The sequence below is a fragment of the Mobula birostris genome, chromosome 16, assembly GCF_030028105.1.
Source record: "Mobula birostris isolate sMobBir1 chromosome 16, sMobBir1.hap1, whole genome shotgun sequence".
Classification (NCBI taxonomy): domain Eukaryota; kingdom Metazoa; phylum Chordata; class Chondrichthyes; order Myliobatiformes; family Myliobatidae; genus Mobula; species Mobula birostris.
This window is the reverse complement of record NC_092385.1, coordinates 17,248,031-17,263,271: the sequence shown is the minus strand read 5'-3', so window position 1 is coordinate 17,263,271 and position 15,241 is coordinate 17,248,031. Positions and strand designations below refer to the sequence as shown.

The following is a 15,241-nucleotide window of genomic DNA, read 5'->3' as shown; positions in this document are numbered from 1 at the left end:
ATTTCCCTTTGTATTAGCCATTTCCACACTGATCCATTTTTCCTCTCAGCCCCAATCTCCTATCTTTCCATGCCCTGATGAATCAAGAATCGATCAAACTCTACTTTAAATATAGCCAATGACTTGGCTGCCTCTGGCAACGAATTCCACAGATTCACCACCCTCTGGCTAAAGAAATTCCTCCTCATCTCAATTCTAAAAGGACGCCTCTCCTCTGAGACTGTGTCTTCTGGTCTTAGACTCCCCCACCATAGGAAACATCCTCTCCACATCCACTCTATCAAGGCCTTTCAATATTCAATAGATTGCAATGAGGTCACCCCTCATTCTTCTGAATTCCACTGAGTATAATCCCAGAGCCATCAAATGCTCTTCATATGACAAGCCATTCGATCCTGGAATCATTTTTGCGAACCTCCTTTGAACCCTTTCCAATGTCAGCACATCCTTTCTCGGATAAGGGCCCAAAACTGCTCACAATGCTCCAAGTGAGGCTTCACCAGTGCTTTATAAAGCCTCAGCATTACATCCTTGCTTCTATAGTCTAGTTCTCTTGAAATGAATGCTAACATCACATTTCCTTCCTCACCATAGACTCAACTTGCAAATTAATCCTTACGGAATCCTGCACAAGAACTCCCAAGTCCCCTTGCACCTCAGAATTTTGAATTTTCTCTCCATTTAGGAAATTGATATTGTTCCTTTTCATGCCTTGTGGCAACACAGGCTATATTTTTGTCGTTTCCACAGCATTTTGACTGTTTTTACGAGGCCGAGTTGCTATCTTGACGCTCAACCTAGCACAGATGTAAAGCATGCAAGGAGCCGGCTGGATTCACACATGGGATCATTCCCCTTGAAGTCCTGTGCTGATGCCACTACACCACTAACCGGCTTATTTTGAAACTAGTCTACCCTTTTATTTCTTCTACCAAAGTGCATGACCATACACTTCCCAACATTGCATTCCATCTGACACTTCTTTGCCCAACCTCAAGACTTGGAATCTGTCCAAGTCCTTCTGCAGCCTCTCTACTTCCTCAAAACTACCTACTCCTCCACGTATCTTTGTATTGTCCACAAACTTTGCCATAAAGCCATCAATTCCATCATCCAAGTCACTGACATAGAACATCAGATGGCTAACTTTTTATTACATGTTAAAGTACTGTGATTTGTAATGTCTTCAACGCAGATGAAGATGAATCTCTAGGTTACATATACGTTGATAATAAATTTAAACTTTGGTCTTTGGTCATATCTTGCATGTTTGAATTCCTGTTCATTTTACAACTCCTACAATTTGATCAGCCTCATAACTGGGGTGCTGGTTTACCAAGAATTTACTGCATGTACACCAACAGATAAATACTGTGTGGTGTTGCAATCATAATTTCTTGCTGTGACAATGCCACAAGTCTGGATACATTAACAAATGAAATCCCCATTTAATAGCTTAATCCAGTATCATAATCTTTGAAGGTAGCAGGGATGGCCTCTGTTCCTGAAGGGTCAACCAATGACAAAAATTCTAATTTTATTATGAAAGTTGAGATAATCTTTATACATTTTTCATGAACCTGAAACCATAACCACAACACACTGGTTTTCCCCCATCACTTATAATGGAAAGGTGTTACCTTGTGATTACAGATCTCAACAATAAAAATCAATTTGTAAGCCTCAAAATCTTAAAGCAGTATATTTTAAAATTGTTTTCAAGCACCTCTTGAAAGCTTTAAATAGATTAACTTATTCAGCCTTGAAAAAAAATCCTTTTACAGGAAATGTTTTAAAGATAAATCAGGATGTTTAAAACATAACAGGAAAGGGGTTTGTTATATAAAAGGTTTGCTGAGTACATACACACATCTTTCTCATGTCTTGGAGTTAAAGTGAGCAAATAATTTGTTAATCTTCAAATATTGCACCAGAATTATTGTTGCTATTTAAAATCGTGCATTTAAGATGAACAATGAAATCTTTTTTCTTGAATTTGCAAACAGTAAATCACTACTTTCTTAATGTAGACAACTTAAATCAGTGTAAAATAATTTACCCCTGGGAAATGCTAATTCAATAAATTCTTGTAGATCATTATGCTTTGCTCAGGGATACTTATGTTCAAACTTAGCTGAAGGGGTAAAAATTAAATAGTTGAGGGCAAATATCCCCAGATAAAATGCAAAGCTATTATTTGCAATGCCGTACATGACAAGGACAAAAAGAGTAAAGGGGAAGGAATGACAACTATACTAAGTTTTAAACAGCCAATGGAAAACTAACAATGCCAAATTGAAAAGGTCAGGTACGGGCTAAATTGAGTGACAGGGCCTGAGTCTGACAGCGAGGAACGACCCAAGGTTTGGACGATTTAAGCACCAGGCGATATGCAAAGGTCAGGGTGTTGGGGCCTGAGGCGAGGGACGGGCTGGTTCTGCTCACTGCTCAGTGAGGTTTGCTTGTCTCTGCACTGAACTGAAGCTGCAGGACTCCAGCTAATGGGCTACTGGATCGGCTGTCAAGATGATGGGCTGTGGACTCACTTTCGTGAACTTCAGTTACTTGCATGGTTTGTTTTTTCCTTTCCTGCACAATGGGTGTTTCTTTAAAAAGTGGGCTCTACTGAGTTTCTTTGGTTTGTGGCTGCCTGTAAGGAGACAAATCTCAAGGTTGTACACAATATACAGACTTCGATAATAAATCTGCCTTAAACTTTAGAATTAAGCAGATATAGAGACAGACATATCACAGCAGCCGACTGCCCTAAAGTTTACCATTTGACATCATATTTTCAGATTTCTAATTGGCGCCTCGCCATATCAATTACAGTGGAAGTACAACCTTCAGCTGATTTCAGATTGTGTTTGCTTTCCTTGAATTCAGGCATGGACCACAATCTGGACACTATCACTTAATTGTTTGACCTGTAGCTCAAGCCCGTCTTTCTGTGGAAGGGTTATTATTCAAAGAAAGCAAATTGATCAACTTTCTCTGCCCGTAAAAAGTAACTTATTCAGTGACATTTTTGTGCTTGAAGCGTCAGCATTAAAAGATGCAATCATACATCCAGTCAGGATTCCTACAGCAGCCTATTCTCTTCCGGTTTCTTCACAGGGACTTCTAGTGTTTAGTTGATTTTTTAAAAATTATTCAAGTATGTTTAGAATGTATCAAATTACCAAGGATTAATTTTACATCAGTGGTTTCAAATTTTGCAAGTAAGGACTTTCTGGGGAATGAAATGACACCGTAAGATATAGGAGCAGAATTAAGTCATTTGACCCCTTGAATCTGCTTCACCATTTCATCATGGCTGATCCACTTTTTCTCTCAGCGTCAATCTCCTGCCTTTTCTCCGTAGCCCTTCATGCCCTGCCCAATCAAGGGTCTACCAACAAACATCTGCAGGTGCTGGAAATCTGAGCAACACACGCAAAATGCTGGCGGGCAGGCAGCATCTATGGAAAAGAGTACAGTCAACGTTTCGGGCCGAAACCCCTCAGCAGGAGTAATCTGTCAATGTCTGCCTTAAATATACATAAAGACTTGGCCTCCACAGCTGCCTGTGGCAAAGAATTCCACGGATTCACCACTCTCTGGTTAAAGAAATTCCTCCTCATCTCCGTTCTAAGAAGATGCCCCTCTATTCTGAGGCTGTGTCCTCTGATCCTGGACTCCCAATAGAAATGGTTTCTATTGCAGGAACCCCAGTGACAGACAAAGAACTGCACTCTCCCTTAACAATTGCCTAACCTTTGGCAGCAGTGCATTGGTGACATTTTGCATTTGCTGCACCAACTATGTTCCAACATTCCGAGCTGATCTGACTGATGCCAACTTAAAATTGGGTTACCTGATACAAGATCATCTCTAAGAGGTTAATTCGAATCCACTTAAACTCAATTTAAGTAGCAGCCTTCTGAAGGGAGAGTGTCATCCCGCCAATCACAGGTGAATTTAAACGCAAATCCCTGAGCTTGTTTAAAAAGAAAGCATCTTACTCACTGCAGCACGTGTACAGTTGTAACACGACATACTATTTTGACTCTAATGATGTTAACCCTATCGGAAGGTGAGATATTTGCCAACAGAAGCAAACATACATTGGGAAAGTATTTGATCGTTCAACTGAATGAACGGGGCAGCATGACAACGTAGTGGTTAGCACAAAAGTACCAGCGACCTGGGTTTGATTCCTGCCCCTGTCAGTAAGTTTGTACGCACTTCCCGTGACCATGTGGGTTTCCTCTGGGTGCTTTGGTTTCCTCCCACAATCCAAAGACGTACCGGCTGGTAGGTTAATGGGTCATTGTAAATTGTCCTGTGATTAGTCTAGGATTAAATCGGTGGTTGCTGGGCGACACAGCTCGAAGGGCTGGAAGGGCCTATTCCATGCCGTATCTCAATAAATAAATCAATAAATGAAGAAAGAGAAAGAATGCTTTTAAAAAAAAATTAACTTACTTATGTTCAAGTTATACATTACCATTAGTCAAGCAGCCTTGGAAATGTTGAGAATGTAAAGTGATCATTAGTCACCATGGTGATTCTCCAAAACATTTCTCCAAACTAGGAGGCTGATGAAGTATTTTCCACCTTCCATGATAACTGCAACTGTCAACACACACCAAAGCTCGACATCATCCAGGACAGAGTATCCCACTTAATTAGTTCTCCATTCAATAATTCTACCGATCATCATTCCCTCCCCAATTAATGCACTTTGGCTATAGGGTAATACCACCTACCAAGCCAAAATAACACCACCGAGGCCAACAACCAGTTGAAATGGCTAAACCTTTATTGGGAGACTGAGGAGGCATTCAAGTGTAAGAAAGCCAAATACCAGGAGCTGGTAGAGCAGAGTCAGGAACAGAGGAGGAGGGCACGATGCAAGCCTTTAGGAGGTGGACTGTGGAGGTTTGCTGGCTGCTTGCTGTGCTGGACCTACTCTCTCCTTGGCATGAAGGATCTGCAAAGAAACGAGACACAGAGGCTGCTGAGCGAGCCTCCAGATGGCTCTGGATCAAGAGGTGTGGCCCGTGGACCAATCCTGCTGGGACACAAGCCAGGGCCTGATCAACCCTGGCTGGGTCACCTGGGTGAGGGTGTCTGATGCTGAAGCATCTGATGACCCCAGGGTATGTCTCTGATGACGTGGCCCAGCACATCCAAAGATATATCTCAGCATCGGAAGGACTTAGCCTGAGCATCAAACATCATTGTGGGAGCATCCTCTGCAGAAGAACTGTTGAGGTTCCAGAACACAGTTCTTCTCCATCTTTTTAAGGGAGATTATGCTTAGATATTAAAACGATGACCTTGTTAGTGACCCATGTGCTGTCAAATGATTAAAAATAAAACTGTGTGCACGAACAGAAGACAGGTTTGCATAGTTGCTTGCTCTAAAAGAACTAATTAGTATGTGAAAATCAATCTCTTCAATATTTATACAATTGACAGAGTTGGGCAATAGGTGGGTCTGAGCACTCAATACCAGTCTTTCACTTACAAACTAAGTTTGTAGAGACATGTGTTCACCATTGCAAATAATGTGACAAAAGTGTTTAAACTTTAATACTGCAATAAAAATATTCAAAGAGAAAATAGCAACTATTATCAAATGATGAAATAAAGGGACCATAATCGTAAATAGAGTTTATAGTTTAATACTTAAGTGTGGGATTTCCACATTAGAGTTGTTTGAGGAATTGAAAACTTAAAAAATATTTAGTAGTTAAAATCTTACATACTGAACCCCCATTTTCTAACAGGGTTATTAATTAATCCACGTCTTTGATGGCAGTTTTTGTTCAATATGGCAAGTCGTCATAGTTAAAGATAATCTTACTAAAGTGACAGTGCATGCCACAATATTGAAGTACTGTTTAAAATGTATAGTCATATCATAGTAAATAACATACATTCGCAGACCATTTAACTTAATATTGGAAGAGGACTATCTTCTCATCTACTTTCTGGGTAACAAAATACATTACAAAATACTGACATTATAGAAAAGTTATTAACATGAAATTAATCAGTCTTATCAAAAGAATAATTAAGAGTGGTTTTGCACCATTGCTATTGCACTAACTAATTATACAAACAGGAAATAGAAAACTGTACAGGTACCAAACCAGTAACCACGTATATACCGACTTCTATTTGTACACATATGCCTTGATGTGGGCTATGATTATGAAGTGGGGAGAGGGGGAAATATGACAAATAATTTTAGTGCTTTTATCTTAAACTTAACAGTTCTCCATCAAAAGAGTAAGATCAATAACATTTTAAAACAGAGTATTTTTTTAATCTCCAGAGTGTTGGCTTAATCAACAGCAGCAGCATTCTCTCAATGCACAATTTATGCTTTTGTCAGGAATTTAAAATAAATTAAAAGCACCAACATATTTCACTAAATTATCATGGAACTTGTGTCCATACAACTATTAACAATATGGTTAAAAAAAAGCCACGTTGATTCTGACTGTGGAAAGAGTATTTTTTGTAGATGTGATCCATAGAGAGAGGACAAGTTAGTCCTTTGCTATGTTAGCAAAACATATGGGAACTACTGGACCATGGGGTGACACAAATTAAGAAGCTAGTTGGGCTTACATGATCAAATTAACATTTTGGCTACAAACACTTACACTTGTATCTTGGGGTAACCCTGCCAAAGCAGAGGGAAACCATATGGAAGACAATTTGATATTTGAACCAAACAAGGCAACTTGCTTTTATACAATTGGTTGTAAAAATCTACTTTTTCTATCTCCAGATGCAAGTTGAACTGATAGGTCAAAGCTTTATATAAAAAAAGCATTAGTTTGGCACATAGTTTTCCAACTTATAGACCAGTTCCACAGCAGCATCAATATTAGGTACAATATAGTCTGGATCACATAAATTGGCGTCAAAGCTAAAGTCCCTGTGGCCATGGAATACAGATCCCGTAATCAATTCCTCATGGCCTTTTAGATCATCCTTACAGGGATTGTAGACACCCGTGCAAACCAGCACAGACTTACAGGAAGTAGCAGAGCTCTCTGCCAGTCCACCTGCCATTATATTAAGATCTTCGTCCTGACAAACAGTTGCTGTTGGTTTTCCTGCAGCAACTTTGGCGTGCACCAAGGAGCCTTTAGTCGAGGATTCCTCTTCAAGGTAGCGATTGTACAGATTAGCACCATAGATGTCAGTCATTAGATTATCCCTAAAATAAAATAAAAATTTAAGCAGTGAGTCCTCAAACATTGAGACATTGGACTGGAGGTTCCCAGACTTCTTGAATGAAGTTCCTACTTGTTCCCACTTAGCAAAGTCCACACCCCACACAAACTGCTGCCCACTCTACAAGCACGTTATGGGGATGTCTCTAAAATTCCTGAGGACTGTGAAGAATCCTACAGCTGGAACAGCTGGCGACTACTATACTTTTAATTTATTTTTGCTTTCCTCGAGAACTTCCCAACTAATTTGCCTCCATTCTTTTAGGAACTCATGACCCCTCCCCCCCCGTAACTTTTACCCCAAACCCCAATGGGCTTGCATACTGCAAGGTGGAAACTGCTGCAATACACTGCTACTCTACTTCCACAAATACTAGAGTGTACTTTAAAATAGCTCATCAAATAGTGCTTTTGGTCTCTTGATATCACACCTTTTTCTATAATTGCAGTCACTTACCCAACGGCGTAAAGTGTATGAATGGGCTTCTGCCACCCTCTTCCAGCAGCTTGAGCCCTTATTAGACACTCTGCATAATGGTAGGTTATTTCACTTGGTTTTCCTAATAAGAACTCATACTTAAGATCATTGCCTGTGATTTTCTTGTAAATCTCTTCAAGACACAGCATAAATACTCCATGGCCAAACCTGTGAAGTTAAAGGGAAGTGTTAGAAGAAAAATCACTCCACGGAATTTTTTTCTTCAATTTTTTGATAGGATTAGCAACTTTACTTTCAATCTCAAGAGGCATTTGCCATATTTGATTGCCCTGTTTAATAACTCTGGACAATTCTACCCTACTTTTAATGCCTTACCCAATGAACTTCATAGAAGTATTATCAAGCAACATTAGTAATTAAGCCTTAGATATATCTCCGTATTGTGATAAATATAATAATGGAGAAGCTTCACTCATTCATATGTTTTGGACATGCCTGAGTCTTGGAAAATATTGGAAAGAAGTATTTAAAACTTTCTCGATACTTTTCAAAGTAAACTTTAAGCCTAATCCTTTGACTGCTTTATTTGGTATTGTTGGAGGAAAGGATATTATTTTGGAACAAAACACATCAAAGTTGTTGGTGAACGCAGCAGGCCAGGCAGCATCTCTAGGAAGAGGTACAGTCGACGTTTCAGGCCGAGACCCTTCGTCAGGACACGGCCTGAAACGTCGATTGTACCTCTTCCTAGAGATGCTGCCTGGCCTGCTGTGTTCACCAGCAAATTTGATGTGTGTTGCTTGAATTTCCAGCATCTGTAGAATTCCTCTTGTTTGCATATTATTTTGGAGTCATCTGACTTGCACATTTTGACTTTTATTTCTCTTATGGCCAGAAGGACGCTCTTGCTTAAATGGAAAGATGCTATTCATACTCCTATTCACGTTCAATGTTTACGTGATGTGACGTCATGCTTAAATTCAAAGAAGATTCGATGTTCAATCACTGAATCTAGCCAAGACTTTCAAACATTGTGGGGACCTTGTTTGAATTACTTTCAAAACCTTTGATTTGCTGTTAAAGCACAGGTGATGACTAATAATTTTTTTTTTCCTTTACTAATCAGCTTCAATCTTGGTAGTGGGTTAGATTTTTTTAATATAATAAAATTACTGTATCTCAATGTTACGAATTAATTAATCTGTATGAATATAGGGTAAGGAGTCTTTATATGTGATTTAGTATAATGTATTTTTTTCTTGTACTTTGTAATAAAACATTATTGATATGTAAAATTAATAATAATTAAAATATTGGAAAAGTAATTAAGCCTCAGAAGGTATATTTAGGCAAATGGTCTGGTCAAAAAAGTAGATTTTAAGGAAGACTGAATAGAAGTAATCGAGCTAGTGTGAAGGAAACTCCCCTCTTCAAAAATAAAATTGCCCACATTCTCTTTGTACAACCAGTTACCCCAACTCCCCTCCTGCTCCAAAAAGGCTAGCGTAATTGAATTAGCTTTTGTTGTATGAAATAGTGGTCCAATTTGATTAGTTCATTGGGGACAAAATATAGATATTGCATTTTTAGCCCACCATCTACCACTCCCCTGGTTCTACACATTAATATACTCAAATAGCTATTTCACTTGGGATTTTGACACACCTGGGAAGTAGCTCTGTGGCCACAAAGGAAATACTTCTGCAATCTTCTTCCCCTGTGGAGATCAGTGTGGAGTAATGCACAGATGGGAGCGTGGAGTACTGTTGAAGAGAGGAAGTGGATGATCGCCAGAGTGAGAGGCTGGTCAAGGAGATCAGGGAGGGTGTCAGGGCAGAAATCAGAGGGATCAGGGGTAGACCATAAGACTTAGGACCAGAATTGGGCCATTCAGCCCATCGAGTCTGCTCCGCCATTCTATCATGGCTGATCCCAGATCCCACTCAACCCCATACACCTACGAGGACAACAAGTACCTATAGGGTACTTATCACTAATGGTAAATGATAAAATAACCTTAGGGAAAAGTGATACCTCAGACCTGTGACAGCAGTCCATGTAGGGACAGGTCCTTTAACATGGGAGCAGGCCCCAGTCCTCTTGTTATATACTTAATGCCTGCATATTCATGAAACTGGAAGACACCAATTCGTATTAATCAGTCGGGCGCTGAACGCTGATAAACAGCTGCAGAGTCCCAGTACAGAAATTAGATGAAACTTTAGGAACTTTGCATTGTACGCACCAAGTACTCAGTTGGGTTTAGGTAAAATTCACTTGCTTAGTTTAGAAGAACAATGTGCCTAGAATTTCTAAGAAATGCTACTCTTCCTTAGCATGTTTTATCCCTCCTATTTCTAAGCATTGATAGATCTCCTGTGTATTATCTTGCTACTTATGTCTTAAGAGTCTTTTTCCACTTAAAATTCTTAAAGTATATTGATGGTCTTTCCTTCCACAAATAGTGGTCAATTACAGTGTCATTATCATCACGTGCCATGTTATATGACGTGGGCAATCATGCTCTTCAACCATGATTGTTCATGGCATATTTTTCTACAGAAGTTGTTTACCATTGCCTTCTGAGCAGTGTCTGTACAAGACGGGTGACTCCAACCATTTTCAATACTCTTCAGAGATTGTCTGCCTGGCGTCAGTGGTCACATAACCAGGACTTGTGATGTGCACCAGCCGCTCATACGACCATCTGCTCCCATGACTTCAAGTGACCCTGGTCAGTGGGTGGGGCTAAGCAGGTGCTACACCTCGCCCAAGGGTGACCTGCAGGCCAGTGGAGGGAAGTATTGCCTTTGGTAGAGATGTATCTCCACCCTGCTACCCAAATTACAATACAGTATACAAGAACCAAACCTAATGGCAAATAATGTTATCAATAAAGTTTGTGTAGTAAGTACACATACCAATTACACCAATTTACTTGTCAGATTTAAGCCACCGAGTTAAATTCACCTCAGGAGATGTTCTGCAGAGTTATAGTCCAAACAAAGAGTCTCAGCAAAGAAGCCTCACCTTTCACCTTTCAGAGAAAGGGCAATAAAATTCTTTAAAAATGGACCAGTTTGACAAACTGCAGACATTCGTGGCCACCTTTTGGATAAAGCTTCACCTAATGAAGTTCACAGACAAAATGCTGGGGGAGCTCAGCAGGCCAAGCAGCATCTATGGAAGAGAAGTTTTGGGCCAAGACCCTTCATCAGGACTGGAAAGGAAGAGGAGAAAACAGAGCAGGAAGGTGGGGGGCGGGGGGAGGAAGTGCGAGGTGGCAAGTGATATGTGAAAGCGGGAAGGAGAGAGTGGGTAAAGTAAAGAGCTTGGAAGTTGATTAGTGAAAGAGATAAAGGGCTAGAGAAAGGGGAATCTGTTAGGAGAGGACAATGGAAGAAAGGGAGCCCTTTATCTCTTTCACTAATCAACTTCCTAGCTCGCTACTTCTTCTATGTCTTCCTCCCCTGCCCCCCAACACCTTCCTTTCCAGTCCTGAAAAGGGTCTCCCTGAAACGTCGACTGTGTACTCTTTTCCATAGATGTTGCCTGTCCTGCTGAGCTCCTCCAGCATTTTGTGCGTGCTGCTTTGGATTTCTAGCATCTGCAGATTTTCTCAAGTTTGTAATAAAGTTCACACTCATTCTGATGATCTGAATTTAAGTCCAGGGTAGGTTAGATCTCACTGTAGTTGTTCATTCTCATGCAAATACCTTACCATACCTTGGCGATTTGCCCTCTGCGACCCACATCAAGTCTGTATTACAAGCCACCACAGGAATATGAGGGCTGGGCAACTGTCGAGGAGTTATTTCTGGGTTTCCACCAGTCAGGAGGACATCAATAATCAGCTGAAGGTGTGCTTCCCATTGGACAGGCTCACAAAGCAGGATAATAGCTAAAATTAAAGTTGCAGAAGGGAAGAAAAGATGCATTTCATTAAAAAGTTTGATGCTCTTATCCAAATTTAGGAAAAAAAGCTCTAGAAGCAGTACCATTAAATTCCTTGCTAGACACCAAGATCTTTGCTATGCAACAGTGTATGCTTAGATTCATAATATCCTTCACAGACTAAAGAAACACCTATGAAATATGTGAAAGACTACAACATAAGCAAAAAAAACCATATTGCTACTGACAATATAGAAGTATATTAATTTGTGATGTTGTCCATGTTCTTGTATCAGCAAGCCACAAGAGGGTGAACAAGAGTTGTTTTGATCAGCTCCACATATCCCTTCACTGTGCAACAGAAACGAAATGTCAATTGAAACACCATTGTCTGGGAAACGACCAGAAAGGAGAAGGTGGGTATAGAATTATTAATAGCAAAGTCAAGATTATGGATCCTGTAATACTCCCTTAAAATTTAAATCTGCAGTTTCCCATTGAAATTATCAAGGCTTCAAGTGATTGCTCAGCACCTTTATCAGAGGCACTCTTTCATGGCGGCAATTCTTATACAGTACCCTCATATGTCTTGTGGGATTCATTATAAATACTGACATGTAACTAGGGTGCACGTACAAGAAAAGGTGCAAAATCTGCGGTGTAATAGAGAAAGGAATTTCACATGTATAACGAGGAAGTACCGAAGAAACTAATTTGTTTAAAAGACTGAAAAATCTCTTCATAGCTGGTGTCCTGGGGATCGAAAGGTATGGTAATCTTACTCAATCTAGGCAATCCAGCAAGAGTCTCAGTAGATTGTAAGCTATAAAATATAATCCCACGATCCAAGACAGAAAGTGAGGAACATGTAAGTTGCGTGCCAAGTCCCTCAAGGGTGCTGCGAAAAAATTACTCCCCACCCACCCCCCAACCCCAGAGCTGACCACTACTTCATTCTGATGTCACAGAGTACTGTGATCCCTGGTTTAGGTCATGCCTCTTCAAGAACAAGGTAACATTAAATCTTGCACCAGTTTTACTGTCAGAACTTCCAAACAACTAAAACATCAGCACAAACTATTTACATGTACAAAAATATGGATTTTCAATACCTTCAATGTTCGGAAGCTCTATGGGCATAGATGGCTGGAAAAGAGAATTCTCACGTCAATAGATTACTGAAATACAAAGTACTGCATTTTCAAACAAGATACTTTTGCTTCTATAACAAAACCAGGGAATATTGGATTGACTTAGAGTACAGTAGACGCATACTATGTTGAGGCTGTACAAGATGTTGGTGAGACCCAATTTGGAGTATTGTGTGTGGTTTTGGTCACCTACCTACAGGAAAGATCTAAGTCAAGTTGAAAGAGTACAGAGAAAATTTACAAGGATGTTGCTGGGACTGGAGGACCCGAGTTTTAAGGAAAGATTGAGTAGGTTAGGGCTTTATTCCTTGTAATGTAGAAGATTGAGGGGAGATTTGATAGAGGTATACAAAATAATGAGAGTTATAGATAGGGTAAATGCAAGCAGACCTTTTTCCACTGGTGGGGTGGGATGACAACTAGAGGTCATAAATTAAGGGTGAAAGGTGAAAAGTTTAAGGGGACCATGAGGGGAAACTTCTTCGCTCAGAGGGTCATGAGAGTGTGGAACGAGCTACCAGTACAAGTGGTGCATATGAACTCAACTTCAACGTCTTAGAGAAGTTTGGATAAATACATGCATGGTGGGGGTGTGGAGGGCTATGGTCCCACTGCAGGTCGATGGGAGTGGGCAGTTTAAATGGTTCGACACGGACTACATAGGCCAAAGGGCCCATTTCAGTGCTATACTTTTCTATGACTCTATCAGGCAGCATCCGTAGAAAGAGAAATAGCGTTAGTATTTTAGGGGATGCCTTTTGAAAAAAGGTCTTCTCTTTCCACAGCTTCCAGCACACTGTTTTTATTTCACATTTCCAGTGTGTATAGTTTTTCGATTTTTATAGATTTTGTTTCTAGGTTCCTTGATTTCGATTTCTATGAATTCAAACTGAAACAATATCATTTTACAAACACCCTTTTACTAAAGTCATTTAATTCTTAGTATTGTTATGTTAGTTGTGGGGTGAGCAGTGTAGAATTGTCAAAACGTAAGGTGGAAGAAAAATGGAGAGCTATGTGGGAGGGAAGGGTTAGACTGATTTTGGAGTACTTTAAAAGGTCAGCACAACATCGTGGGCTGAAGGGCCTGTACTATGTTCTTTACAGGGCTTCCCAGAAAGATTGGAGAATCAGAGGTTCATTGCAAATGAGGAAATAATGCAAATGATGACTAAGAAAGTACCACTGGAGAAGTTACCGACCCTGAAAAGTGACCTGCTGATCTGCGTCCTGTAAGGTTGATGAGGCAAATGTTTGAACAGCATTTTAATGAACGGGGATGATCTAATTGCAGTTACATCAACATGGCTTCAGGGTGATAAAAGTAGTACACTTAGGAAGAACAGGAGAAATGGAAAAGGAGGGGGAGTGGTGCCATTAATAGGGTAATGATATCAGTCCGGCAGTTAGTATAATCTAAGTGCAGCAGCCAGCACAATCAAGGCCTCCACCCACCCTGGATATTCTGCTCCTCCCTCTCCCATTGCACAGAAGATACAAGCGCCTGAAGGCCCTTACCACCAGGTTTAAGGACAGCTTCTACCCTGCCGTTACAAGATTATTGAATGGTTCCCTAGTATGATAAAATGGAGCCTTGACCTCATAGTCTTCCCCCATTGTAATCTTGCACCTTATTGGTTACCTGCACTGCACTTTATTCTGCATTCTGCTCTATCTCAGTGCAATGCGTCATGATTTGATCTGTATGTTCAATACACCAGACAAGCTTTTTCCACTTGTTACGATTATGAACTAATTCCAACTTTAGAATATGAGAGTAGACTATCATGTCATATTAGAGATCCCGAGTAGCTGGGACTTTTCCTCTCTTGATTTTAGAAGAATGAAAGGTGACCTCATTGAAACGTATTTCTTAAATGACTTGACACAGTGGAGGAGGGCAGAACGCTTCCCTAGAGTTAGGGATGACTTTATCAAAATAAGGACTGAAATATGGTGAACTTTCTTTGCTCAGTGGCTGGGTGCATTGTAAAAGGCTCAAGACTCGGCTGAAAGTTTCAGAAGACATTTGAATCAATATTCTACTGCTTATTCTTAAATTGTGCCTGCAGGCCTAGAATCAGTCGAGGAAAATATCCTCCTTACATCTGGCCTGTATGAATAAACACTTGATACTACATGTAGCAGGACATGGATAGACAATCAATGTTAGCAATATCAGTCATGATATGCAAGCAGGGTATGATGTTGATAGAAGAGGCTGGATTCCTGCTGATAAATCATTCTTTTAAAAAATGAAAAATCAGTAGGTTGGTGCTGTGGACTATACTAGGTTTCAGCAAGAGCATATATTACAATTTCTTTACACAAAAACTTGTATTATCATTTATGTTTTTAGTCTTATTCAAGTCAGGGATCATGTATTCAGAGGGGTTGCAAACTACAGCAACGAATGTTGGTGTAGGATGAATGGAAATGGGTGCTCATTGATTAGGCAGACTTGGTGGGCCAAAGGTTTTGCTTCTGCATTACGTGACTCTGCAGAAGGTACCAGA

General features: G+C 40.1%; 1 protein-coding gene across 2 annotated transcripts in view; it reads right to left on the bottom strand.

Moving 5' to 3' along the window:
* Positions 1-5,656: 5,656 nt before the first annotated feature.
* The window catches only part of LOC140211005 (haloacid dehalogenase-like hydrolase domain-containing 5), a 39,128-nt gene continuing 29,543 nt past the window's right edge, over positions 5,657-15,241 (bottom strand). For both annotated transcript variants that reach the window (XM_072280345.1, XM_072280346.1), the window contains 4 exons: positions 12,687-12,720; positions 11,407-11,581; positions 7,699-7,887; positions 5,657-7,225 (listed from right to left, as the gene is read on the bottom strand). In XM_072280345.1, coding sequence (XP_072136446.1) covers positions 6,835-7,225; positions 7,699-7,887; positions 11,407-11,581; positions 12,687-12,720 — 789 coding nt within the window. In that variant the 3' untranslated portion in view covers positions 5,657-6,834. The remainder of the gene's footprint in view (positions 7,226-7,698; positions 7,888-11,406; positions 11,582-12,686; positions 12,721-15,241) is intronic.